The sequence below is a fragment of the Pieris brassicae genome, chromosome 6 (genome assembly GCF_905147105.1).
Source record: "Pieris brassicae chromosome 6, ilPieBrab1.1, whole genome shotgun sequence".
Taxonomy (NCBI): Eukaryota; Metazoa; Arthropoda; class Insecta; order Lepidoptera; family Pieridae; genus Pieris; species Pieris brassicae.
In genome coordinates, this window is record NC_059670.1 from 10864214 (window position 1) to 10892130 (window position 27917).

Here is a 27917-nt window from a genome sequence, read left to right on the forward strand (position 1 = left end):
CCAGACCTAAAAGGGCCACGCCTCTGATATTTTTTATCAACTCCACGGCGTTAGATGTCGTTATTATGGGCAGTATTACAAATAGGCTCTACCATTATTTAAAATAAGTTGAGTTTCTGTCAACTTGATGTGGAGGTCTGCGATTGCACACTACAAATGACAAGTTATGTAATTTATGATACATTCGCGTTTATATCCGTGCATAAATTTTGCTTCAATGCTTTTCAACAATCAGAGTCAGCGGCTGTGTCTTTCTTGTAAACCGTAGAACAGACACAACTTATTAAATAATACAAATGTGTAGGATGTGTATTTTAAATCGAAACAAATACACATATTGTTTACTATGAGTAGTATACCTAAACACTAAATAATATTTAATATATATTTCATTAACACAATCAACGAAATACCTTTGTTATTGAGGTGATAAAATAAAATATTGATCAAATGTACTTCATTCATAGAATTCTGCTATTTATTAAAAGTAATTATTCAGATGTCTCAATAGCTATGGTTAATAAACTAATCATATACCAAGACTCCTTACAGAAGTCCAGCCTATTAAAGTCGTATTTTCTTGTAAAAGGGCAGGCGACTCACCTTATGTTTAGTGAAGCCAGAAGGCTCGCAAGTACGTTGCCGGCCATTCAAGAATTGGAAAGCTCTTTTCTTGAAGGACCCTAAGTCGAATTAGTTCGGAAATATTTCAGTAGGCAGCTGGTTCCACATAGCGGTAGTTTATTTACACACAATATATCAATATCTTAGTTAGTTCCACAGGTGAACTAAATATTATTGTATAAACTAGATATACAGGTAGCATTCCACAAGGATCGCAAATATTTGCCTATTATTTTTCATGTCTCTGCTCACAGCACGTTGGTGATTATTTTTAATTCCAACCGTTTCGGCCTCGGAAAGCATACAGTACAAACTGTTTTGTGTACTTTTTTAATGAACGCCGCCGACGTTACGACTTTGACGTTTACTTTGCCATTACACTGCAGCTATCAACTGATGTTACTGCCACTAGAGCACTCAGTGTGAAATAAAAACGTGTTATTATTTCTTTATTTACTATATCATAGATGCGCTTATTGGATAACTCATACGAAGTTGTTTTGTTTAAATCATTAAAAAATAAATAAATCAGTGGAACTACAACCTTTTAAGGTCTGGGCCTCAGATTTCTGTATATATTTCATGATCATTTCAATAATGACAAGTGGGAGATCAACCTTCTGTGCTTGACTCGCGCCGTTGACGTTTTTGGCGGTTCCCTCACGTCCTGTTTTCCTTCACCGTTCGATCGTATGTTAGATCTGCACATAGACAGTAAGTCCATTGGTCCGGGGATCGAACTTATTACCTCAGGTATGACAGTCACGCGCTGAAGCTACAAGGTAAGCACTGCTTCCTAAATTATCAATCTATTAACAATGAGCTTATCTCGCCAACTTACGACATTGTACTTAACTTTAACAAAAGCGCGTAGACTTCTTATTGTATCAGTGTACCGAGCTTGAAGGGTATTAATCATATCTTAAAATATACCAATATGATAAATACAAGTTGAAAGAAGTTTTATACGCTTTGTGCGCCAAGTTCAAATTGCATTCGTCAGCGTCTTTAAACTTTTATTACGATAGAATAGGTACAACAATATCTTGACAGCCTTCGTATCTCTGTTCGTAAAACTAAAGCGAATCCACATACAGGCCACTGAAACTATTTGAAAATAGAACATTACATACATTGCTTGAATACCGAGATGTCAACGTTTACAAATAACTTATTTTTACCGTCAAGTTTTCGTTCTCCCCTTTCGGAAAGTTATGATGCATGTATGAAAATATTAAAATTTGAATCGCCGCCAAATATTAAAAGATGGACCCGATGGAATCACTGCATATCAATTGGTGGACAATTTGTAGCTTTATTTAAAAATTACAATTTCCTTAACAATATTTGGTGGTTTTTCATGTACATTCTGTACATGAAAAAGTTTTTTTTTTATAGCATAGGGGCAAAGTAGCCTATGCCGAAAAAGGGCAATTGCAGCTCATGGATTATCGTAAAAAGCTATAATGATATAAAGTATATTAGAGTTTAAATTAATATTATTGATACAGAAGATTTCTTAGCTAATTCATGAAGCTTCCAAAATTTTATACAGCAAACAAAACAATCCACCTAATAATTGTAAGACATACGAGTCTACCTGTAGCCTGAAGCAATGTTACACTCTACGGGAATGTATTTTTATTGTGTTATGAAATTTTGATACCTTACAAAGTTAATTTTTTTATATTAATTGACCAATTAATTTCTATAAATCGATGCTAATCAGCGGTGAGAGTTCGACAGCCGGTGCCATCGCAAGAATATTTCTGAGAAGCCGCGGTGATAAATCAAACTCGAAACCGTAATGAAAGCGAACGGATCGCGTCGCGAGGAGAGGGAGGAAAAAAATATCACGGAAAAAATCAGGTGCGTCTCCCGCTCGGTGCTGAGAGAAAAACAGTCGGGCGTCGAGGCGCGGGCTGTAGGGCTGCCAGTAGGGAAAACTCAAGTCTTTCCGGGACTTTTGGAAACTATCGTTAGGCTACTGGAATTGCGGAGTAGTTATTAGTTTATTTATGCGTAATAAAAAAATATATTCTTTAAAAACAATCGAATAAAAACAGATCAAGACAACTTTATACCCTTTATGTATGATTGTAATTTATGTATTCTATATCTTTAATAATAGAAGGTGAAGCTTTCTAGATTATTTACGTAAATTTTCTTGGTCTATTTTCTTGTAGGCAACAGCAGAAATGCCCATGAAATGAAGAGCACTTATATGGCAACCCTAGTGGGGGGTGGCGTTGTGGTGGGGTGGGGGTGGCGGTCGATGCGGGGCGGGCCGTGCGCGCGCTGGCCCCGCGTGTGGGGCGCGTTTCGTTCAATTTAGCGCTTTCAGCGACACAATTATGCATTTCGGGACGTGACACAAGTCTAAATCTAGCGCTTTTTACTTGCATTCTGCAATTTTTCAGGCGGCTACAGAGTTTTATATGAAAAATCGTTAATATTCGCAATTTATTTACAGTATATGATAGATAATTTGTCTATAGTTAATCCATAAAAAAGTTATATGATCACTCTATATAGTTTTGGTTATATCTGAGGTCGGCAGTTAGTATAGCGCTGTAGCAAACGTAGCATATCTGGGCGCTTTTCCTCTCGGCAGCGCGTTTTCCCATCGAAGCGTCGCAGCACTGGTGGGGACTCGTAGCTCGCGCTCACTCGGCCGCGCCGCTCCTCTCGCGCCGACGCCGGCCGCGCCGCGCGTTCTCGTCACGTGTCCGCTCCGACTTTACATGTCCAAAGTGCTTAAGTCAGTGCTCCCGATCGCAACCGCGCGAGTGCTCCAGCCGATCTCCGAGCCTGACCCGACCCGCACGCCGTTCAGGGTTAGTAGCGTCTCCGCGCGTACAGCGTTTTAGTGATCGATAGCGCGCGTTTATAAAAGTTTATTTCGGGAGCGCAAAGTTTTTTAAGTGGAGTGCGCGCCGAATGCACTTCTCAGAGCCCCGAGTGTTCGCCGTCGGGCGTACGGCGCCGTTGTGTCGCTGATAGCTTCTCCCGGCTTTCGATAAAAACAAACAGATTAATCAACCTCCCCGTGCAAAATCCTATTGCTAATCTCAAGAGATTCCCCACGCCGTGCCGTAGCCATCGGGAAGCGGCCGTAAAGTTTTGTTATAATTTACGAAATTTGCAATTAGATAAGTCACAACATTAATAGCCAGGAATAAAATTGTAGGATCGCATGTAACGGTGATATTAACTGTGAATGTTTCAAGTTTACCTACCTTTTCTTGTGTACGTCGCTAGGCTGTTTTATGAGAAACTAAATTCGGAATTACGAATTTAAATTAACACGTTTCGCTCAGTATGAACGAGCACACATCGAGGTGACATATACTATGTATTTTAGTTTTGTTTTGTTTTTATGCGCCTCATTGGTTTTTTTTGCAGTGCAATGATGTGAAATATTCATGTATAAACATGAAATAAACACAATTTATAGAATTGTTTAGAGCGTAGATCTAATTTAGTTGAGATGTAGCATTGCATTTTAGAACTTTGAAAATAAATAATGTAAAGTCGCGGGACGCCGGGTTAGGGTTTTGATATCATAGAGATTAACAATAATACATTCAAAAATTATTTTCAATGTCTAATTGATTGCTTTCTCATGAGCTAAAAATATCACCTGTAGCTGCTCGGTGCATCGCTTTTGTGTTCCTCGTTCATACTGGCGGTTGCAACGACGCAAGCTGCATTGTTCAAAAACGCGCCAGCGATCTGTCATGAATACATTGCACTATACCTGTTATTAATGTGAGTGAGATTCGTGACACGATTCTGTGAAATAATTTATCAGTGGTCTATTTCAGAATTTAAAAAGGTTTCCCAAATAATATATCGTAAAAGTTTACCCACCACTTGTGTTTCCCAATAAAAATATCACCATGACTGGTGTGGTAAGTTAAAGTTTTTTAATTTTAAATACTAATTTTTTTTTTAAGATTCCATTTTCACAACATCAATGCCTTCCAAACAGAATACTGTATTGTACAACAAATGGTCCTAAATTCTACAATTGCAAACATAGAATCATCGTTCGCCTAATACATGTTTTGCGTGACTTCTCATAAAAAAACTCAATCATAGAACTCGCAACGTATTGTCTAGAGCCCCATTGTCAGCAGTTGCATGAAAAATAGTTTTTGTAACTTTATTTACGACTGTATGTTCCGAGCACATTTACATTTCTACTTGAAATCTGAATAACAACTTGATTTCTTTTAATTATGATGTAGTGGAGATTTCAGATACGAATCGTTTAAATGATAAAGCACATTAACGTGTCGATAGCTGATAGCATAGAAATATGCACATTAGAAAGGGACAATAGATTTAGCCAGCATAGCATGCTAATTTTATAGAAGTATTCGATTGTTAAATACATTAAATATCTATAGTACTTTAAAATTCGGTCGCTCATTATATTAAGCTTTCTTGTGTGGTGTTATTGTGAATATATTTTTATTTATACATTGCCGAGCAACATTGTACAATGAACATAACGTCATGCAATTAGAAATTAACAATGAATGAAAAGTTTGAAATGACAACAAAAGTAAATATGTTTTAATTAACCTCATAAATATTTATTAAAGTGAACTAAAAATCCTGAATTACTTTTTAAAGTTTCAGTGTGGCTGTCAATAAAAAATATTATGGATTTCAAATACTTAAATGTATAAAATATATTTGATTTGTTCAATAATAATTTCATATCTCAACTCGCGTCTTACGCATTACATCCTAGTCTAAACTCATGAAAATTTAAGCAATAGTTAAAAAAACTACTATCATTTCATTCGATAGAAATTTCTGTTGAATTCCTTCATAATTTCGTATTAATGAAAATCGGCATCGCGTACCTTATTGTAATAGAATATCTTGATTATTTTTATTTTCATGAATTGAATTATTAATAATCTTTATACTAAATAGCTTGTTATAAGTGTTTTAAAATTTTTTATTTTCTAATAAAAATAATTAGTAGTTACTAATAATTGTGGTATTTTGGGATAGGAAATATAGAACGCAAATGTACTTGTTAAAACACAGTAGCAATGCGACCACGCCCCTGAAGCTAACTTCACTATAAAATACCTGCATTTGAAACGATTTCACCTGTTGATTGAATCAACTTATTTTAAAGTTTCACGAGAACGTTATGAAACTCTTATGAGCTGTTTAAGAACGGTGTACTGAAAATTATTTATAATTTTCATAATAAGTAAGTCATATTAATAAAAAAAACGGCGCATTATTTTTGCAGGAAATAAAATAACATCACGAAACATACCTTCAAATAAAAATAATGTTTAGATTTTTCACTATAATATTTTGATATATACGAAAAGTTAATATTTATCTGGTAAATTTTCTTTATAAATATCGCTAGACGTAACTATCCTTGAAAGCTAAAACTTTATAACTACTTTTATAAAATTTCGTTACTCTCAAAATAGGCTTAATTCTCAGTTAGGTAATCAATACTAAGAGGATCGGCAAGGTAATGTAACTTCCGGTTATAACAGCAATTCGATGTTCCTGTCTCTCTTCAAACACCTAATGATTGAGGACGGGTAGATGATAGATGTAACTTAAATGTCGCACGCACGGACCAAGGATGTCATATATCATTACTACGTCATTCGGACTTTGTCATTCGTATATCTCAAATTTATTGCGGTGATAATAACGGCTGTCCCAAAAGTAAAACAAAGGCAAACTTAATTGTATACGTTGTGAAGTTTTCCAATTTCAAAATATCGTCTATAAACAAATACACATTTACAGAGAAAACATTATTAATATAAACGTAAAAAATTAACAGTGGTTTTGCACATACCAGTGGTCAGCGTTAAAACGAATGAAAACTACTTTGTAATTCAATGGAATTCTTTATTTAAATAAAACTGTTCCAAGTTTAAATTTTATACCTGCAAGTCAAAACATTTGACATAAGTGACCACTTGTAATACAAGATTACGCCTTAACTTGTTTGACGTAGTAATGGCAGTTGTTCTTGTTGTAATTACTTGTAGTTTGTTTAGAAGCTTATTATTATAGCGCGCCCACTACTTCCCTTGGGACGTAGGGTTGCGGTTCTCTTTATTAATTCACAGCTTCGAAGTATCTTCTTTCGATAACTTGGAAAATAAGATCCTCAAATGTTTGAGAAAAAATCAAGATCATATTTTCAAGGGTCCCTTGTTCGTACAGTAATAGCTATTCTTTTTTAAAATAAGTAATACATATAAAGCTGATATTTTTTTTATTAAATATTAAAATGCGTTTGGGAGAAAAAACTATACTTTATTTTTAATACCTATTGGGCAGATTACATGGAATCGGTATTGAGTTCATTCTTCACTTCCGAATCGATAAAGTAAACAATCACAATTTTAAAAAGTTTTATTTTATTTAAATAAAAGTACGGAAATTTTGTTTTCATACAAATTTTGATTGAACTAAAATGTATCTAAATCACGGAACGTTTTCCGTTTGCTATCATAATATTAATATTAATCTCTGGCGTAGCAGATTTTAGTTCGCGCCAAGATTAAGTATATAACACCGACAACGAATTTTGGCACTGATTCTAACTTCTTATGGTTGCATTAAGACAATACCCTTATGAGTTATAAATAAACATACAAAGAGAAAATGAATAATTTAACTCGCTATATTTAGTTACAATTTGTGTAACAAATGTAGATAGAAACATTATTCACTAGTGTTAGTATTTACTTAATATGATTAACTAAAGTTATCAATATTTTATATTAAAAAAACATTAAAGGAATCTTTAATGTGAACATATAATCGAATCGAAATAGGAATAGAAATTTATATTTTTAACATATGAAAAACAAGAGCAGTGTGGGTCTAGTGGCTTCAACGTGCGACTCTCATGTCTGAGGTCGTAGGCTCGATCCCCTGCTGTTAACCAATGAACATTCTATGTGCGCATTTTAACATTCGTTAGAATGGTAAACGAAAACATCACGAGGAAACTCTGTCTCAGACCCAAAAAGTCGACGGCGTGTCAGGCACAGGTGGCCTAATTGCCTATTAGATCGACAAACCATCATGAAACTGATACATAAATAAGGCCCACACCTAAAAAGGTAGTAGTGCCGCTGATTTATTATTATTTTAATCAGTGTAAAGAAGAAAGCTCATCATCAAAAATCATATGCACATAGAATAACTTAACGTCCCTTAATACAAATCAAAGTGGCTACAAATTAAATCTAGATTAATACTGATCTAGCTTAAACGTGGCTCAAAACTTCATTGAACGCTCCAGTGCGCTCAAACGTATCCATGATCACAGATAATTAATCGCTTTAACATATTTTAACTCGTATTAGAGTTTAAACTCAAACACCTCTCACCTCGGAACAAACTTTCATACTTATGTAGTTTCAATACAGTTGTAAAGTTCCTCTATGATGGTAGCGCATTAATAACGAACCGGGAGAGACCAATAGGGCGTATATTAAGTTTGAGCGTAGATTTACGATCAACCCTCTCATTAAACAGGTATTACGCAGATAAGCCTGTACTACGCACTCGTTTATACAACCTAGAACTTACATTTGACCTCATACGTGCCATTGTAATTGTTCGAACCGACCTCTATGTTAATTTTATAGAGCAACTTAAATCTAAAACTTAATTACAAAATGTAATAACATTTAGACTAAATATTGTAATCTCTGCTTTTAAACTTTATTTCATTGTAAAGGCTCGTTATCACAAAGCTTTGCTTTATTAAGGTTTTTTTCATTACCCTATTATTATATTTTAATACGCCAAAAAGTTGCTTGAAACATTATGAAATATTTGCTCAGCAATTTTTAACAGCTTAACGTAATTGCAGTATTATATATTATATATATTCTTTAATAGTATTATTTCTGTATTAAATTGTGACGAGGTTACCCCGTTAAATATTATTTCAAAATTACAACCCGCGTTTGCTCGTGTGTAATTTTGATCCTTTCACGTGAAAATTGTCTTTAGAGCGTTAATTTAGACATGGCGTGTTAATGCACGACGGAAGACCTTTGTTTTGTTTTACAAAGAGCAATCGATTTTAAAAGCTCGCTGGATTGAAAATTATATGAACCTTAGAGGACGGGTGCGGGAGCAGCGTTCGGGAGCCGCCAATGCGCTTGTCTTTCGGTTCAGTGGGCTTTCTTTAAATTGGCGAAGGCTCCGCTAGCCGCACGCCCGCCCCGCTTATTGCATCGCCCGCAAGCGTCGCGAACGTCCACAATATTGCCTTCGTTCGAGTTTGAGCAAACATTCCCAGTCGGTAAATAGAGAAGCTTTGTAGGTAAATCTAAGCCGTGCCTTCTCGTTAAGACGTTGGTAAAATTCAATTTTTATCGAACGTTTCTAAAATTGCCTTACGTCTTTTGAGCTACGTGTACGAAGATATTTGCGTGATATAAAGTAATCGTTCAACGTTTATAAACGTCAGTCTCATTTGGGCTAAGCATTCTTTATTCATGTTTTGATAGGCGAGGTCACCTGAGCGAATGTCATAATATTATAAAATGTTTTTTCAGAAAAGTTAGTATTAAGGTTGCGTGACACTGTATCATAGAATCTTAATACAAAAAGGCTTTTGTATTCCAAGTACACGCTTATGTCATTGACTTATGTTTTGACATATATTATGTTTTTCTTCGTATTTTTAGTGATAGTTTTTGTCTAAATTTCGTAGTAGAAACCAATAGGCGAAAAGGTAGGATATTTAATTTTAGAATACGAATATCAGAAAATACTAAGGACATTTTGTTCAGTTCACTGGTAAGTGCTTATTTAAACGATCTGATTTCAAACCGCATAGGAAATAGCCGCAAGATTTTAAATGCGAAATTGAAATTGAGTTTCTCATAGTTCGAAGAACTTTCAAAGAAATTTCTTGTTATAACATTTTATACTGATTTTCATGATTAAAACTTCGAAACGTTCTTATTTTGTGTAAAATGCTCATCGTCAAATTAAGACGCGATTTATCGCTTTAATTTACTGTTAACCATTCTTATCCCAGAGCTTATTTCGTATGTACAGAACACGAGAAATAGTTAGATTTCAAGTTGGGTTATAATCGAATCTTGTGTGTCGAGCGGAGGGTGCAGTGGTGTCATTATAAATGCATCTAATAGCTTGCTCGAGTGACAGAGGCGAACGGGGCGAGCTAAGGCGGATCGCTTGAACGTCATATCAATCACTATTGCCGCGAACCAACACGATCCCTTGGCACTTGGCCTAGATACGAAATTACTCAAATTTTCCTAGCGCGTCTAAATGCCGGGCTGGCCAGGGATTAGGCTACCCAGAGCAGATTACAACGGATAGTCGAAACTTCAATACTACGCTTAACTGCCCACGCAATTTTTCCATTCCATTTACTGACCCCAAACGAAATCTGTGCAAATGGAACCGTTAATAAATCGTTAATAGGCAAGTTAATAAGTAGAAAAGTTTGAATAAGCTCGAACATTGCTGATGTTTGAGGCATCAAAAGCGCCTACTTTGCTGAAGTTACAGTTAAGTAGGATTTGTGTTAGTCTCGCTCCAAAGGGATTATAGAGACATCATAATATTGACAACGTATTTCACTGAACGTAATTATACAGAGAGAGAGTTTTCTTTGATGAAATTATTACATCTTAGTTTGTTGTGGCAAAACATATAATTAATTTGAGGCTTGTATGTTGAGGATTTCATAATGAAAACCATATTATCTTAGAAATATATTGAACAAGAATTTAATAAACGCGTTCATTGTACCAAATAAAATCAAACTTTAAATATAATTAAATTTTAGTACAAAAATCTTTGAAAATATATACAGATAATCGTTTACGTGCCTTTTCTTCGTTGTTAATATTAATTAGGATTAGACTAAGAGCTTTACTAATTGATATCTTTCGGTTCTGTGAAAGGAACATCACGCCTTAACACGTGGCATTGAGTTTCTAATGTCGTACATTATTTTTGCAAGTTCTCTAATCACTCGCTTAAATACCCTTTAATTTAAATGGCTCCCGCCGCGGCTCTTGATATAGGCTCGCCTTTAATTCCTACTTAATTAGTGTCACGCAAGTTCCGTAATCCTAGGCTCGGGGATCGTACGACCGTTCTTAAAATGGAGATTAGTGAGGCAAATATCTCGAACTACGATATCCGAAACTCATAAAGCCACTATTAAACCATTTATTAGCAATAATGCAGTGATTATTCAAATATATAGTTTTGTCTTCTGTTCACATAGCTTTTACACATAAAGAAAAACTTTTTAAACGGATTGAAGCCATTGAACGGATTGAAGAATTTAGATTTAAAATTATGTAAATAATTATACGTTTATAATAATAATACATAGCTTCAATCCGTTTAAAAAGTGTTTGCTCAAATATATAGTTGTTCTTTTTAAAGTTATATGGTGTAAGTCCTAATACTAGTCTCTATATGTTACTTACACGAATGAAATACAATTATTTTTAATAAATTTCTAAAACTTTCCTTATATTCAGCGTGCTTTAATATTTGTCTTCTTCTTCTTTAATTTTGATTATTAATCACTTTTAAATCCCGCACAGTTTGTTTAAAATTCTTTTCGACTTAAAACGGGATAGTAACGAATGTAATATTATATTTCGGTAGATACTAAGAATTTTTATGGACGTAATACTAAAACAGCCACGCCCTTGTGTACAGTGATTTTGTTCACGAATATCATAACAAAAGTGTTCTAAACTAGCGACTTTTCTAATAAAATATAGCAGCAATATTTCTCCATCGCGATACGCCGGCACGAAGAGTCGACGACAACGAGGAATTCTAAAAGAACTAAACATAGAGTATTTTGTATGTATTCCTTCCGTGGTCACATACAACGGATGTGCAGGAAAACGCTTGCATACTGAATAGTCGTGCCTAAAAGACACTGCGGACCTAGTCCATTTTAGGTTCTACATGAAACTTATTACTTCACCCAAATCTACACAACCGAAATATTTATGTCCCCATGCGACTTTGCCAGACATTTTCTGATTTTAATCACTTTAAAATAATATTTGTAACTCTTAATATTAGCGAGACATTACAATTATTAACTTACCAGGTGTAAATCATGCTACTTTTAATCCTGACGTCGTGTGTTCGCAAGGAATTTTTCTTTCTACTAGCTTAATACCTGCTCGTACGACGAAAATTTATTGAGTATATCTTAACTAAATAACCAACATTACCAATAAAATAATATTATTAATGATGAAGAAATCTTCGTTTTGCCCATAAAGAGTTAGGTAAATAAACAAATTTTAAGATATTTTATCTCCAATTATATAAAGTATTTAATTTAAGATGCGTAAATTCCTCATTAATCTCATTAAAGTTTGATCAACGATTTCCTTCCACCGGTTGACATGTCATTGAAAATTCGTAAACGTCCCCTCGACAGATCTGTCGGCAAATTAGTTTGAAGACTGTGTCAATTTACGAGAAAACCTATTTTTGTCGATACATCAAACATTATCGCTCGTCGCCATCTACTCAAGCGCCTGTTTACAAATAAGAAACGTCAAGGCGAGTGCGTAACACAATTTTATAGCAGCAAATCGATTTGGATTTATACGAAATAATAATATATCAGATCGAATATGTATCGGCGCGCTCGGCTCATCCCAAAATAGATCCCTCATCAAAGACAAGCAGGTTTGCAGCTGTAAATCCATTTCAGTGTGGCTTGTCCGCGTTATAAATTGTACTACTACGTAACCTGCATAAGAAATAATCTTTGAGACACGATGTATATATCGTTTCTTTCGAATACTTTGTTGTAACAAGGTGAATATTATGATGTTATGAAACGTGTTAAAAATAATTTATTGTAAATAAACGCCCAATTGAAGTTTGGATAAGAGCACAAACTTTTAACGAACTTCGATCGAGTCTTCGTTGTTTTAAGAAGTATGAATCGTTAATAGCGATAAATGTTTTTCCTTGACGACGAATACTTACAATTTGAAATAAATAAAATTTAATATATTTAAATTTGATATAACTATCCTTTTTGCATGATAAAAAATTAAAGTATTATTGTAATGTCATCCTAACTACTTGCCTATGATAATTTAAGGCAGATTGCATTTGATGGAACCCAGCGCGCATCCGCTAAGCACTCTAGACGACCGCACTGCATAGATTTGCATTTTACCGTTTTTGATACGTGAGCGAATATTCAGCGCGGTGTCGGTAGGTATCTTTTCAATTCGAGGCGGCGGGCGCCGAGTGGCCGCTTGAGGGCGCTCGAGTCGCGGCGCGTGCTCGAGTGGCCTGCCCGATGCGCCTGCGCAGAACCGCCCGCCCACGGGGAGGCAAACTCACCAGAAGGTTATTACAATTAACTGCAACCCCGACTTAAGCCTCAATTTGGCACTAGCTGCAGATTTATCCAACACGGTGCACTTTTTACAAACAATTTTTATTTTGAGATTTATTTTTCGCTGGAAAATGTTATATTACATTAAAAATTGTTTCCTGTTATATTTATGATGTCTCTAAAGATGTTTGTAAACACTTTTTGTTATATATCAACAGCGTTAATATTGTTAACGGTTGACTTTAAGATATATGTTCACGGTTCAAGTTGGAACGTTTTCTATTATACTTAGTGCTTGATGGGCGGGCAGTCAAGCGATGTTCAGTGCTCTGTTTAAAACAGTTTTATGTTAGTCATACTCGTAAAATCTTCAGGCTTCTTGATTGTTTATCGCTCTGTTAATCAATCCAATGGCCAGTGATTTGTCATAGGATTTATAGTTTAAAGTTGAGTAGAATATAAATGAAGATTTTATACGATGAGACATAAAATAGTGTAAATACAGTAGTGTATTTTTTCAATAAGTCGTAGTCTGTGTTTTTGAATTGAAATATATTTTCAACTTAAAATGTAAATTTGCTTAATTATAACACAAACGTAGAATAATTCAGTAAAACTTGGTTTAAACTTGATACGAATAGGTGTAAGAGTCTAAAATGTAAAACACGAAAGGCGTCGTTCAGAGCACTATCAAAACTGTTTAACATAACTTCTATAGTTTCATACTTAGCTTTGTTTCTTTGATGTTGATTTTACAGAGATGTAAGTGATTCATTTGAATTGAAACTTTTCGAGATTTAAAATTAAAATGTTATTTATTCTGAAATTATTCTTTACTAGTAATAGATTTTTTGTTAGAAGCTTTAAGTACCGCGGAAATAACTGTCTTTCGAGGCGAGTTAAAAGATGACGCATTAATAATCTAATTTTAATTAATGTATTTGAAAAATAATTACGAAATTTTTGCGAAGTAAATTCTTTATGTGTTCAGTTTGATAAAATATCAATTAAAGTAATCAAATAAATTGAACGTGATTAAACTTTTGTCCGTTATACATTGTAAACTGACAAAGTACATACATAACGAGAGGGAGTAATGACAGTGGGGGACAAAAGTGGGTCCATTCAGTCGTCTGAGATTGTATTGAATCACGACACGAGCTTATAGGCTAAACAATTAGAGTCGGCGATCCATCTTCTTTGTTTTCCACCCTAGTTATTGAGATCAACATAGAATATTCTGGAAAAATACGAAATTATATTCGTTGTAAGATTTTTACCACAAGTAATCTTCTCCTTGAAATATAATAGTAATACTTGATGTAAATCACAAAACAGGAAAGAGAGAAAACTCAATCGAATAGGTCAACTATCTTATGTAGGATTAATCTTCGGAAATTAATTCTCACAGTATAACATAAACAGCCAATATACGTCGCAAAACAAGGTTTAAAGATTTATCTAATAAGGGTTTAATAAAAATAAAAGTATTTAAGATGAGCAGCTCTCCTATGACTTCCCATTATTAAATTTCACAAGAGATTACGATCCCGTTATCTTGAAAAATAACGTTCTATTCCATTCACCAAGCTCGTTTTAGAAGAACGCTTAAATTTATTGGCTTTGGTCTTCCCTCGCTATAAAAATATAAAACTTTTACGGAAACCACAATTTACTACAAATTTGCTGGCCTTTGACGTATGCTCCTACGCATGTGACTATACTTGCTTACCGTTGTTTATTTACTATAGTTTAGTGGTTAACACATAACTTGGCTTGGTAAGCCCAAATGGAGCAAAGAAACTTTTTCATTTTCGTATATACATTTTTGGAGAATCAAATTGAAAAAATACATTTATTTCTATGTTTATCTGAATGATTAAGCTCAAAGCTAGCATTATACAGGTTTAATTTAAAATTCTATTTGTCATTCTACTCTGAAAGTGGCTATAAAATAATTTCTAACCATTTGAACCTGTTTAGAAAACAAGTACCTTTTATATGTAAACCAAAATCCGATTTTAATCTTTTAGCTCCTTAACGCTTTCCACCCAAAGGGGAGATTATTTTATACGTCACTACTATCGACCCGAGCGGAGACAAAACGGCTCAGCCCACGTAGAATTACGTGCCATACGAAATAGAACTATTGGTTGTTAGCACGACGACTTATTTTACACTGTACTGTGTATCTCTTTAGGGTTCGAAAAAATACGGTTACGACTAGTTCAGACATCGTTACATTGCATGTTTTGAAGGATACAATCTTACACTTCCAAACAAGATTATATTTTAAATGAAGAATATGCTTCAGGCTGAAATGTGTTCGTAATAAAATAAATTGTAAGGTAAGAGTTCTGAGTTTACTTGAGGAGGCTACGCAAAATAAATTAGACTTTAATGGACGTAGTATTGATTAGTGGGTTCAAAGGTCAAAACGTACCCGTTTGTAAAGACCCTTGGAATATGAATAAATGCTCTTAGTAACCCAGCAATGGCTTACAGCATTTAAGTCCTTATTATGAATTCTCGACATTTGCTTAATGTATGAAAATTTGAAAGAACCATGTTGATGGTACTCGAAACAAAATAATTGCTACGGTCGCGCGGTCCCGGTTTTGGACTCCGCATTCATTATTCACTTTTTATTTCACCCTCCTCGCTTATAATTTGACTCGAAACATAAAATCAAGTTTTATTTGATTATACCTCGAATAAAAATATCTCAAATCTGCTGTAACTCACTTTGAATGCCAGAAAAACTTTTACAAAATCAAGATACACATCAAAAGCATTTATGTAGGTTTTTAACCGTAGTCAATCAGAACAATCGTCATCTTCTTATCGCCTGCGTACAAAGGTTTACACTTCCAAAGCGAGAAATATATGACGACTCGTATGTACTAACTCCTCGCCTCGCTTTCAGCTCAAGACTCGTTTGTATAAAAGAAATAGGTACACCTATACACTACACAAATGCAACCCTTGAATATATACCGTCACTCAGACGTGTTTTGAATGGCTTTCGATGACAAGTACGCGAAACCATTTCTCTTTTTAGACGACTAAATGCGCCCATTGTTTCGCGAACGCTCATAAGAGTATATTTTCTGGAGTGGCATGCTCACATCTGGGCATTTTTTTCGTTTAAGTAATTATTACAAAAGCCTTTGTTTTTAACACTTTAAATATAAATTATTATTAAAGACAACTTTGGAGGAATTCTATTTGTCAAATAATAAGACAGACCTAGAACACTAAGTGACCAGATAAAAAGAATATTTCAGTGTAGGTTGATAACTGAAGATCTTGAAAGAATCTTTTGTTCCCGCGTCAAAAGCTTGAAATACGAATATAAAAAGCGAAAGAAGAATATAAGCCACTTCTTACCCATTTCTTACATTGCTAAGAAGCGATGTCTTCTTTCAATTTTTCATGGAGTTATAAACGCATCGATCTACAGTTATTTATTCACCTCACGATGTAATTCTCAGAAGTACGTTCATTTACATGCATTCGACTTTTTTCTTTCGTATTTACTTGTTTGTGTTCGCTTTATCGGATATTGAATGAAAACATACGTTAACCCCTATGAATTTTTATTTTATTCTTTGACCTTTTATAAGTGTTCAATCTAGGATAAAATTAAATAACTTCCAGCAAAGAGATTTTATTGTTGCCGTCTTCTCTTTGTTTGTAGAGCGAAAGTCAGTGATAAACTATAACATTTCTAAGTATTTCAAATCTCTACGTTATAACAGTGAATGTCGGAGCCAAGTGTGGATGTTATTTTCGGAATTAGACAGTCTAAGAATCAACAGACAGCTAGCATCAGTACTAGATAAAGATTAATTCCGTGCAAGTGTCGGTGGAGCTGAGAAGCAATAATGTTTCATTAATGTTTGCCATTTAGAATAGAGCGTGGTTCCTGTCTTGCATCGTCTGACATCATTCTTACTGAGTTCCTATTATTTTAAGTCTTGAGTCTCCTCCTTTTGAACTAACGACATTGCCAAGCTAAGTCCCAGTATCTTCATTTGCCATCCATTCGGTTTGTATTGTTACAAATGGCGTAGATCTGTTGGCAGAGCCCGTGCGAGAGCTAATGAGCTGTGAAGGAGATAAGGTGAACCACACGAGAAGACGGAATCCCCTTATCTTTGTGAAATTCTCATTGCTCAGTGCGTTCAAGCGGTTATTAAAAATACAAAGGTGTTTGGCGTAAATTGGTATGATTATCGTCAAGCTAAAACTGGGATACTTAAATAAAATATTAAACAAAAGACTGATAACAATTATACAGCAGTAGATTCTATCTGCGCTGCAACAGCATTTATAAAATTGAGGCTTGCGGATTTATTCAGAAAGACAAAGAACAAGTGAAACAGAGATTGTGGGCGGACAAAAATGAAATGCAACGTCAGCGGCTTATCCAGATGGTGACCTTAGTGAACCGTTACCTACGCTGCCCAAAATATTTTCCTCTCAGTAAAAATTGATTAATGTTGGCCGCACGTAACGTTTTAAGTGGCACCTATGTTTACCCGGAAGGATTTCGTTTAATAACTTGTATTTAGAAACGCTATTGGACGGAAAAATTGCGACAATTTTTAACGAGTTATGAAGAATTGCTTGAACATAACAGAACAGTGATGTTATCGAATACACCGTATTTTTGTAACGTGTAAAGCTAAAGTTCTTAAATGTAATTAGTAAGAGCAGTTTTTACAAATTTCATCGCCGTTATGAATTTTTTTAGAGTAAGTTACGAGCCCAGTCGTCGAGGGACACCGCGGTTGTTGTTCGTAATTGATGTGTGTAGCTTTTGTCGCTATAGCCGTTCCGTGTTTGCAGTCGCCCGGTCAAGTTAGACTAAATTAAATTGTTGTATTTTTCGCAACAAAATGACTACGAGTAACGGAGTCCGTTAACGAGGGGGCGGTAATGTCGTTTGTCCGAAGCTCGCTGTTTGCCCGACACGTTCGAAATTTGTGTCGCGAATACAATTTTTCTAGATCTCAATAAATTACTTAAAAAGCTTATTTTGTATATAGTTTAAACCTTAAACTCTGTTAAACTATTACTTACATATCAAATTGAGTATAGATATGATGAGAATTTCAAAGCCATAACCGCTAAAGTGACAAAAAATTATTAAACAAGTAATTTTGGTCACAATACCTGACAAATAAACATTATTACTACATTTTTAAAAGGCAACACGGGTAACAACCACATATAGGACTGTTATATATTAGTGTTAACACAATTGATTTTTTAGACAGACAGTTTCTCGTTTCGTATCTATAAATACGGACCGCATGTTCGTATACCATTACTAAGCGTTCGTGTAACACTAACTGATTATTGTAATTTGTTACTAAAACTTGAGTTGGCCTATCGCGTAACAAACATTCGTTATCGTGATAATATAAATGACTTTTAGACGTCGAATTAAACCCCTTAAACGGAATGTACAGACGATTTGTCGCGCTAATCAAGGCAGCTAATAATCTATACTTATAGTATAACTTGCCGTTAAGATATTTGAAGAATTTAATGAATCCAGCTCGGAGTTGCCACGCGCATAACATTTACGCAAAGAATAATTATTACATATATTTAACGTTAGATTAAATAAAAACGAAGGAACGAAAAGAGGATGTAACGTAATGTGTCTTTCCTATACAGAAAATATTTTTCATAATGTCTAAAAAACATCGGCTAAAAAGAATCAAAGTTATCACGTTATAACGCCAGGGTCCGTTTGAAATAAATTAAGTGTTCATTTCGAGTAAGACAAAAATTGCTTACACAAAATTATGTTCCCCAGCGAAATGAACTATTTTGTCCACGTTTAAGGTAATTGCTAGCAGTTTCGGCTGGTCTACGTCAGCTGCGAGCCTGACACTCGCCCCCTTGGGATCACCCTTTACAATCGTATTAATGAATGCCACTTATAATTTTATTTTACCTAAATTATATTTTCATTTTATGACTTATTCTATGAGATTCAATGAATAATTCAAATCCTGCGCTCACTTTTCCGGTGTTTAAAATTGGATTATTACAAATATTGGTATTTCATGTCCGTAAAAAATTTGCAATACGAAGTTGTACAAAGGCGATGGTCAATTGTTAAATTTATTGTTATACAGACTTGAAATAAAGAAAACATGAATTATGAAGCTATTACTAGAATAGTATAGGTGTGGACTAGTGAGTTTATCGCATCGATAAAGGTAAATTATTGATATCTGCTTAGTATCTTTTGGGATTATCGCCCACGCATATAGTGTGGTTTATATCAATTTAATTAAACCGTGTAATTATATGAAATGTATTTGAAGTATCAACTGTACTTTAAAACGTTCTAAAGCGATGAAAATGGTTTTTATTCTTAGCTTCCTGTTATTCGTTTTGCGTGGGATTGTGATAGACAGTCCTATATTAATAAAAATCTATTTATACGTATAGCTATTGAGCTTTTACATAATATGATTTTTTTTATCGTCCATTTGATTTAATGTCATTAAACAAGCGTTTATATTTTCATAGAATGATACTCATTTAAAAACCGATACTTATACTACATTTCGCTGAGTTTACAAAAGTTAAAGCTTGGAGTTGAAAAAATATACTCGTGCGTTCCGAAGTTTAAGTGTATAACAATATTATCAAATACATTCAAAATACAGACAAGTTAACTTTACATTTTTATATTATATAAAAATAATATTAACGTATATGTGTATATCTCACAAAAATGCAAAAAACGTTTATGGATAAGTATAGAAAAAGCCTCATTACCAGAATCACAAATATATCACGCATCAAATCCTCTGAAATGGATTATCAATATACATATAAGTTCCTTCATTACTGGTAGGAAGCCCATCTCAATAGCTATTGTTGTGTCGTTTACTTTTTTGCTTCGTTACTACCTCGCATAAATATTCAAGAAGAAAACAGCGCAGCCTTTGAGACTGCGTCGCTATATTGACATTATAATGAAATCCCCCTCTAAACGTCTGCGCTATGATTGATAAAATATGCATGGATTAAATACTTTATTGTGTCGTTACATTTTCTTTTGAATTTAATATCTGTATATTCACTTAAACATCTAATATTCTACGTTGATACAGGAAATTACGGAAAGAAAAGTTTGTTAGCGATAATGTAGAATATATATATTTTAAAAACTTTTCGATTCAGTAGTAAATCAAAAAGAGGTATTGTTTTTGTTATTTTATTTTATTGATAAAAGCTTGCCAACCCTCGGCACACGAATACATTGGTAAAATAACCACCATTTTAATGTGACAAGCACTTAAAGGCAAATATGACATACACGCAACTATAGCTATATAAACTTAGCTCGTTTATCAGAAAGCTTAATTGAGATTTCGTTGAGCTTTCACTAAAATTATTCTCTACACTTACATAATACATTCGGAAACATACATAAAAATAATACATTAATAGGATTCTTGTTGCAATTTAATTATTATATAGAACGATACTTCTTATATATTATTTTTTTACAACGCATATTAAAAATCTATTGTACACATCCAAGGTATTGTGTAGAAAATCAAACCGCATGAGAGCTGCAGACTTAACTACCAAGCTCATACTGCCTTAGTATATAGTTTTAGAATAAATAACAACATTTACAAAGAACGAGCTACGTTTCGTACCGTAGTTTTAAACTACACAAATATTTATAGAGTTTAAAACCAGCATGACGGAAATCTACGACCACGGTTATCTTGGAAAGCAATTTTGTCGGCATTACCGGTTCTTGCAGAATATCCCCTAACCTGCGTGGGGGGATTGCATAATATATACGGCGTAATTATTCTTATGTTTTGACAGCTTTAGTTTTTTTTTTTAAATTCAGTTTATTCGCAAACCTAACATAATTTTAGAGTAGTTGTCACGTTTATAGTCTTAAAATTAACACTAGTGTGATGGCGTATATTTTTAAAGTCCATTTAGTTCGGAACCATATAGAAAATGTTAATACAGAGTTTTGTATTTTTTTTTCTGGTTTTGAAAAAATAACGAATAAATTTTCTCTGATATTTCGCTATGTTAATAGCTTATTAGAAGATACCCAAACCACATTCATTTCCCGTAGAGTTTCGGTAGCCAGTAAAGTAAAAAAAAAATATTCACCATACATTGCACTTTTAAATAATTCATCATACATTACGGCAAGATCATTGCCAAGTAAACTGATAAAACACTTGAACTAAATTTACTCGCGTCAATCAAAACACATCTAACTAAAACAGTATCCATTTTTAATGATTTGTAATTTGGAATAAATAATGTTGAATTTTTTATAAACGCGTATAAAAATGTTTTAAGTTGCAATTTTTAATAAGATATTTATGATTTGTCTCAGATGGTGACCAGGACAAAGAAAATCTTCGTGGGAGGGCTTTCAGCACCCACGACGCTGGAGGATGTCAAGAATTATTTTGAACAGTTTGGGCCGGTAAGTGCTTTTGAATTTTTTATACGACAAGTTTCTTCATAATTCAACCATAGAACCAGGGAAAATCGATAACGGTTAACACATAAATGTATTACGTTCTATATCTTCCTAAAGGGTCATAGGGGTATTTCTGTATCTTCATTAATTTTTAATGCAAAATACTACCCGTCTATCGTACCTACCAACTATAATTAGTTTGCTGTGAATCCAGAACTTTTAGGATATACTAAACCACAGGACAATAACAGCTTAATTAACTATGCAATTAATAAATGATTTAAAGTTATATTATTTTAGTTTTAAAATTATAAAAAAACTTAGAGCTTATACAGGCTTGTTAACATTTTTATTCCTGATTTGTAACTCAGGTGCTACGAGCTTCTACGAAACTGCTACGCATCTTCCATTAATATCCTTCTATAATATTAAATATTAAATGCAGTCCGACATATTTAATATTGTCGAGTAACAGTTTTCTTCAATTTTAAATATCCAATTAACCAATCAAGAAAGTTATTATAGAGTTGCACAACATGTAACTAGACACAGCTGGTGTATAATCAAAGTTTTCAATGAGGAACAATTGCTTTACGATCGATATTAAATAGTATTCGTTTAAGTACAAATCTATCTCTGATAGGGTTTGAAGAAAATTCATCCTTATCCTTTAAAATTAAAGCTTATTTTAGTCTGGCCCCGCGTACGCGACTGTAAGTCTGCGATAACTGAAGTCATTGTCTGGCAGCCGCGTTTCAGAGCAGGTGTCTATCTACAAAAGTTTTCCGTAATTAGCCCAGTATCTAGCATGGACTGAGGAACTTTTCGGAATTGAACATTGGCGAAAGGCGGTAGTCATTGTACCAGCTCAAAGTAATCGGCTGAAGCCAGCCACCCGCGACGATCAAAACCTTCATTACCTATTATGAGAGTTTAGAATAAAGCGAACCAGTTTTTCGGAGTGAATGTGATTGATGCGGAACGAAGGAAATATCCCGGGAGAGATAAAAGGAATTTAATGAAGAGTCTTTAAGAATAATGATTAAGGGAATGGTTATTCCTTTTGGTCGGCAGCCTAATGATGGGGTCCTTTGAATTACTTTTGTGTGTCTGCGTAATACAAGCAAAATAACGCTAATTATGTGACCAAGGTCTTTGTTCAATTATTGTAATAAATTCTGAGACATTATGAGTATTACAATAATTTGCGGATTTCTAAATAACTTAACGTAAAGTTCCAATGAATAATAAACCAAGAGACAATTTAAATGACTTATCGGAGCGAGATCCTGTTAAATTGAGACCATAATCCGTTAGATGGAAACTATCAAAACGTGTAATATCATATCTAGTTTAGCGTAATTTTCTGTTGAGATAAATAAATTAATACCATTATTGGATATACGAAGAACGCACAGCGGGAATTTTGATTACGAATTAATTCAATTTAAACCATACACTGCTCTCGGCTCGGCATCATTTCGTAAGGGTGTCACATTTTGAGCAAGTTTAATTAACAATCTAGTTGCTTTCGTAGGTACCTTCATTAGTGTATTTGTGGGTAAATATTACGCAAACTCGGGCAGGTACGATGCGCGAGTGCGTAGTTGTGATAGCATTCGGAAATGTTCTCGAAAGTTTAGCGTCACGTTTGTCGTATTCAAAATCACCATTGTGGGTGAACGGGTGTGCACGACAGTGTGGTCGTGACTTCGATGCATCGATACCGTCGCCTCACGCCACGTGGAGCTTTCTGAATGCAAACTGTCTCTGAATATCAAATGAGCCACTTAAATACCAAGCACAATGAAACGCCCACCTGAAGCAAAGGTTGTGGAACGCGTGCACGCAACGCCGCCGTAAATGAAAGGCTGTCGGGTCGGGGCCGATGGGTGGGTGAGGCTCAACCCCGGTAACGATTTCCTTCAGATAATGGAGAATTTTCTGACGAAAGCTGCTCGACAGTGCCCTTTCCAGGATTTAGGTAGCGTTGGATTTATAACCGAAAAGGTTAAAGCAAATTTTATGGCAACAAAACGTTTCTAACCGCTTGAATGAACTTGCACGTGATAAATTGGGTACGGGGAAGGGTGCAAATATTTAGCTATAAATTAGTGAAAATGTTTCTCTTCTTTAAATAATTGCGATGAAATGCTTACTTATATTCTGAGATTTCTTATATTATGACTCAAAACAGTGTACTTTTTAAAAATGAAAGAATCACAGTATTGCATGGAACCAAGCGGATTAATAAAAAGCCTCGACTTAAAGATAAATTATTATTTAAATCATACTTGGAATAGATGACATCGTGTACAATATTAATATGCAAATCGTAGTCAAATTTAGTTGAAAAGCAAAAGCCACCAGGCGGCATCGAGATGCCGACTTAAAATTAATTAGCCGAACGACCGGTGTAATCTCTGAAGCCTACAATGATTAAAGGAATGTTGTTTTCGAATGTAGATTTTATTCAGCGAGGCGTGGGTATAGTTTAGAGTATACGACTTTGTCACTTATGACCTTTTTTAGTCCCGAAACTCGCTGTTGCCCCATCGACAGAACGCACACAACCACACTTTCGGATCGGATTCTTTTTGCTCTCTCGTGGAAATGTATTCCGTCTTTATCTGTCTATCTGGCTCGCTAAACCGATCTTATATTTAATGTTAAGCGGACAACTTTATTCGCAAGAATTTCGACTGCGAAGTTTAAGTTAAATATCTTCCGCCGAGTGTTATTTTTAGATTCACAAACGAGCGGAAAAAAAACTGTATCTTTTATTCGCCACAATTTTTCATTTTAACCCCGTATCATGTTTGTAAAGTGCTTAACTGTATTGAGAGCTGAAGCCTCGTTATATTTATAATTGTATAGCGAAATAATTATCTGTTGTAAACTTTGTACCTTCTTGTTTCATTCTGGATGTATTAAAGTCGTGGTTTTCGCAAGGATCAAGTTTGGTAAGCAATATAAAGTTGGAGAACGGGTGTTCGGTTAGCCTCGCACGCACTGGTGTCTTTGGCAAACTTCCTATGATACGCTATTGTTCCCGGACCAGTACAAGCTAAGACTAGCCGCTGTGATCACTGCCGACTTATATGCAAGTCATGCCTTGCCCTCCTCTAAACTTGTTCAATTGTTTGTATTAAATTATCAGCAAAGCGCAGTTGACTTATGAATAATCTGTCTGATGCTTAGACTTGAACGTATATAACGTAAGAACGGATACGACATACTCAATGCTAAAACTATTACGTTACAGAGCATTACGTAAAAAATGTGTGATACCTATCCATTAACAAAAAAATATTTGAATATTCCGGTAAATGGACAGTATAAATGTCGATCAAACCGTCGAATCTTGATATCTCGTAAATTCTTAAGCGTTTACGTTACTAACTAAACATCGTTTACTGTCAGCGGCACTCCAACTGTAACTGAAGCGGGTCCGAAATTCGGCTTAACTATAGGTACGATATCATCGCTAGTCGTATATCAATCAGTTGTTACAACGCTCTACGATTGTCGTTTATCTTCGGGGCCACTCGGATTTATCTGTCCAGATTCGTGCATTGTTTCGACATTAGCTAGGGTTGCCGAAACAGTGGATGTTCGAAATACCAGTGCGGTAGTTGCGTTCCCGCTGCAACAGCGTGGCGCATCGCCCGATAGCGTTTCCAATTTCCTAACATAAATTGCTCTAATTTGGTTATGCGCTGACGGGTGATCGAAGGCTGCTAAAGCTCCGGCCACTAGCGACATTCGGTTGCGGCTTGTAATTTTTGTTCGATTTCCACGTACCGTTTGCATGTTCATGTTTTATTTCTTACAGTTTCACGTGGCATAACAGGAAATGGAATTTTTTACCTTTGACCACGGCCCGCTTTACGTAACGTGCGTTTTGTGACTCGCAGCCGTTGCTTAAATTTTAACTACAAATTTTTTAGAAACGTTGGCTAACTGAAAACGTTTTCGTGCAATATTCATCGACTCGTTTATATTAGTTTAGGTCTAGGAAAATGTTTTCTCCCTCTAAAGTGAAGAAATAAATTCATTTCATCTTTATGAATTTTATGAACGTTCAAATTTTCGTGGAATGAAATTTAATTGAAATTTACATTAGTTTAAAAAGCTGGATTTAAAATAATATAATAATCATAACAAAGTCAAAGTAACCGAGCTAATACTAAAGTTACAATGAAAAGTAAATATTTAAACTAAAAGCTTTCCAGGAAACATACTCCGAATACAACTTTATAAAATTACCTAAATATTTTTCTAGGATTGAGCGGTTCGTTCTTTGTTTACTCTCGAATGGAGCGAGCAACTTTAAAGTACCGATATATTACCCTAATGGCAAACTAATTACACTCCAGAGCCTTTTTTCGTTTTAAAGGACCACATAACAGCTACTCAAGAAGCCCGAACAAAGAAAAACTTAAATAACTAGTGTTTATACTTTTATTATATCTTTTTCTGTATTAGAATAAACAGTTATGTTATTCAAGTCAATATTAACATTCATTAATAGCGAACGAAATGTGTCAGTAATCAAACATTGTATAATTAAATTGCAGATTATGAAAGCTATTGAATTGAATTATAAAAACATTCAAGAGTAAAACAAACTAAATCTTAATCAATATATTCAATAAAAATAAGATAATCTAAAAAAGGGTATGAAAAAATCTAGCTCTTCTATCGAATCGGAACGAATATGGAATTCTCATTGAAGTGTAAATTCAGAGCTTATTGTTTTCGCTCGAGAGTTCATTTTTCAATGAATCAGATCTTATGATATTATGAAGTAATGATATTAAAGCTCCCGAAGCGGTGGGGGAACATCGGATAAACGCACCCCCAGGCGAACGATTTGTTTTAGCTGTCTAGTACTATTGTTGTAATAGACGCCCACAGCTATTTTGTCGTGCACAGTAGAAGGAACATCAAAAGTTGAGGATCTACGAGATTTTAACATTCGGTTTATTTATTGACAGATTTTTGGTCTACACTTACTTATTTTTATAAAAGCAACACGAGACTTGTGAACTTAAGAGTCTATCACTTTTTTACCACAATGTAATGTAGAAAGATGTAGGTTTTAAGAATGAAACTTTTTAAAATGTTTGAAAATTGGCCAAACATAAATCTACAATGATATGCTCGTTTATAAGCGTCACTTTATGTAATCGACGTCCGTCGTTCCGTCGTTCGACAACTGAGCGTTATGGCAGTTCTGCCGCGCACCACCACTATGTGGAACCAGCTGCCCACTGAAGTATATCCGAATCTTAGGGTCCTTCAAGAAGAGGGTACCAATTCTTAAAAGGTTCGCAACGCTCTTCCGAGCCTTCTGGAAATGTGCGCGTCCATGGGCGGCAGTAACACCATCGACCAATAACAATAACACCGACCTCTTGCCCATTTACCTACTATTACATAAAAAATAATGTAAAGCCTTTATCGCTATACAACCAAAGTCTTTGGATAACGTTCAAATCCAATATGAGAGAAAAGTTATCGGTATTCGACGAGTTAATAAAAAGAATCAATTCTTAACATGAAGTCCGCTTGCCAAATGCGACTCAATAAATAAATACGCAAATGGTCATTTACATGCCATAAAAATCATTGGAAGTATTTTAATCCGAGTTAACTCAATTGACGTCTATAAATACGGGCCTGCGCCAACTTGTTAATCCTGTTACAATACTGGAATCGATTGGACATTTTAAGCCGATCATTTAAAAGCAATTGTTGTAGATAATCATATATTTCGAATTCTAATCTTGAAACTTATGTATGAGCAAAAAAACACTTGCGAGCTTTCTGCAGTGTGAGCGTCCATGGGGCGATATTAAAACACTTTGCAACCGGCCCGTTTACCATATAAAAACAAAAAAAACATATATAATTTTATTTTATTATTAGTAATTAAATACTAATAGTCTTTACATTTACATAATTAGTTTTCGAGTTGTGTGAAATCCGTTCAATTTAATCAAGAAATACACCAAGTGCCGATATACATTAAATATTCTTTCAAGTAATTTGTTTCGGCTTAATATCAACCTTATGATAAGCCACCTCATAAAATATAGGTACATTTATTCTTAGCGTCGATTTTCCTAAAGGATTACGCTCCGGAGAAAACCAACATTCGTACCATGGAACATCAGTCTTATTCAAAGCTCAAATCGAATAGATCTCGTTACACGCATGTGTGCGTCTAAACCTACCTGATTTTCTGGCTAATTGTTTCCCTTCTTTTCCAAAGTTAATTAAAATATTTCCAACTTTTCGAGTTTTAAGATTGTGTAGATAAAAATTGATGAGTTGTTAAATTATTCCGCAATTTTGATT

General features: G+C 34.6%; 1 protein-coding gene across 7 annotated transcripts in view; it reads left to right on the forward strand.

The window, feature by feature from the left end:
- The window catches only part of LOC123710778 (RNA-binding protein Musashi homolog Rbp6), a 439295-nt gene that overhangs the window by 274886 nt on the left and 136492 nt on the right, over window positions 1-27917 (forward strand). For 4 of the 7 annotated variants that reach the window (XM_045662968.1, XM_045662967.1, XM_045662965.1 and 1 more), the window contains exon 6: window positions 21462-21554. In XM_045662968.1, coding sequence (XP_045518924.1) covers window positions 21462-21554 — 93 coding nt within the window. Of the gene's footprint in view, window positions 1-3312; window positions 3966-4451; window positions 4539-21461; window positions 21555-27917 lie in introns of those variants that run through there. The other 3 variants (XM_045662970.1, XM_045662971.1, XM_045662969.1) reach the window with 3 other exon arrangements.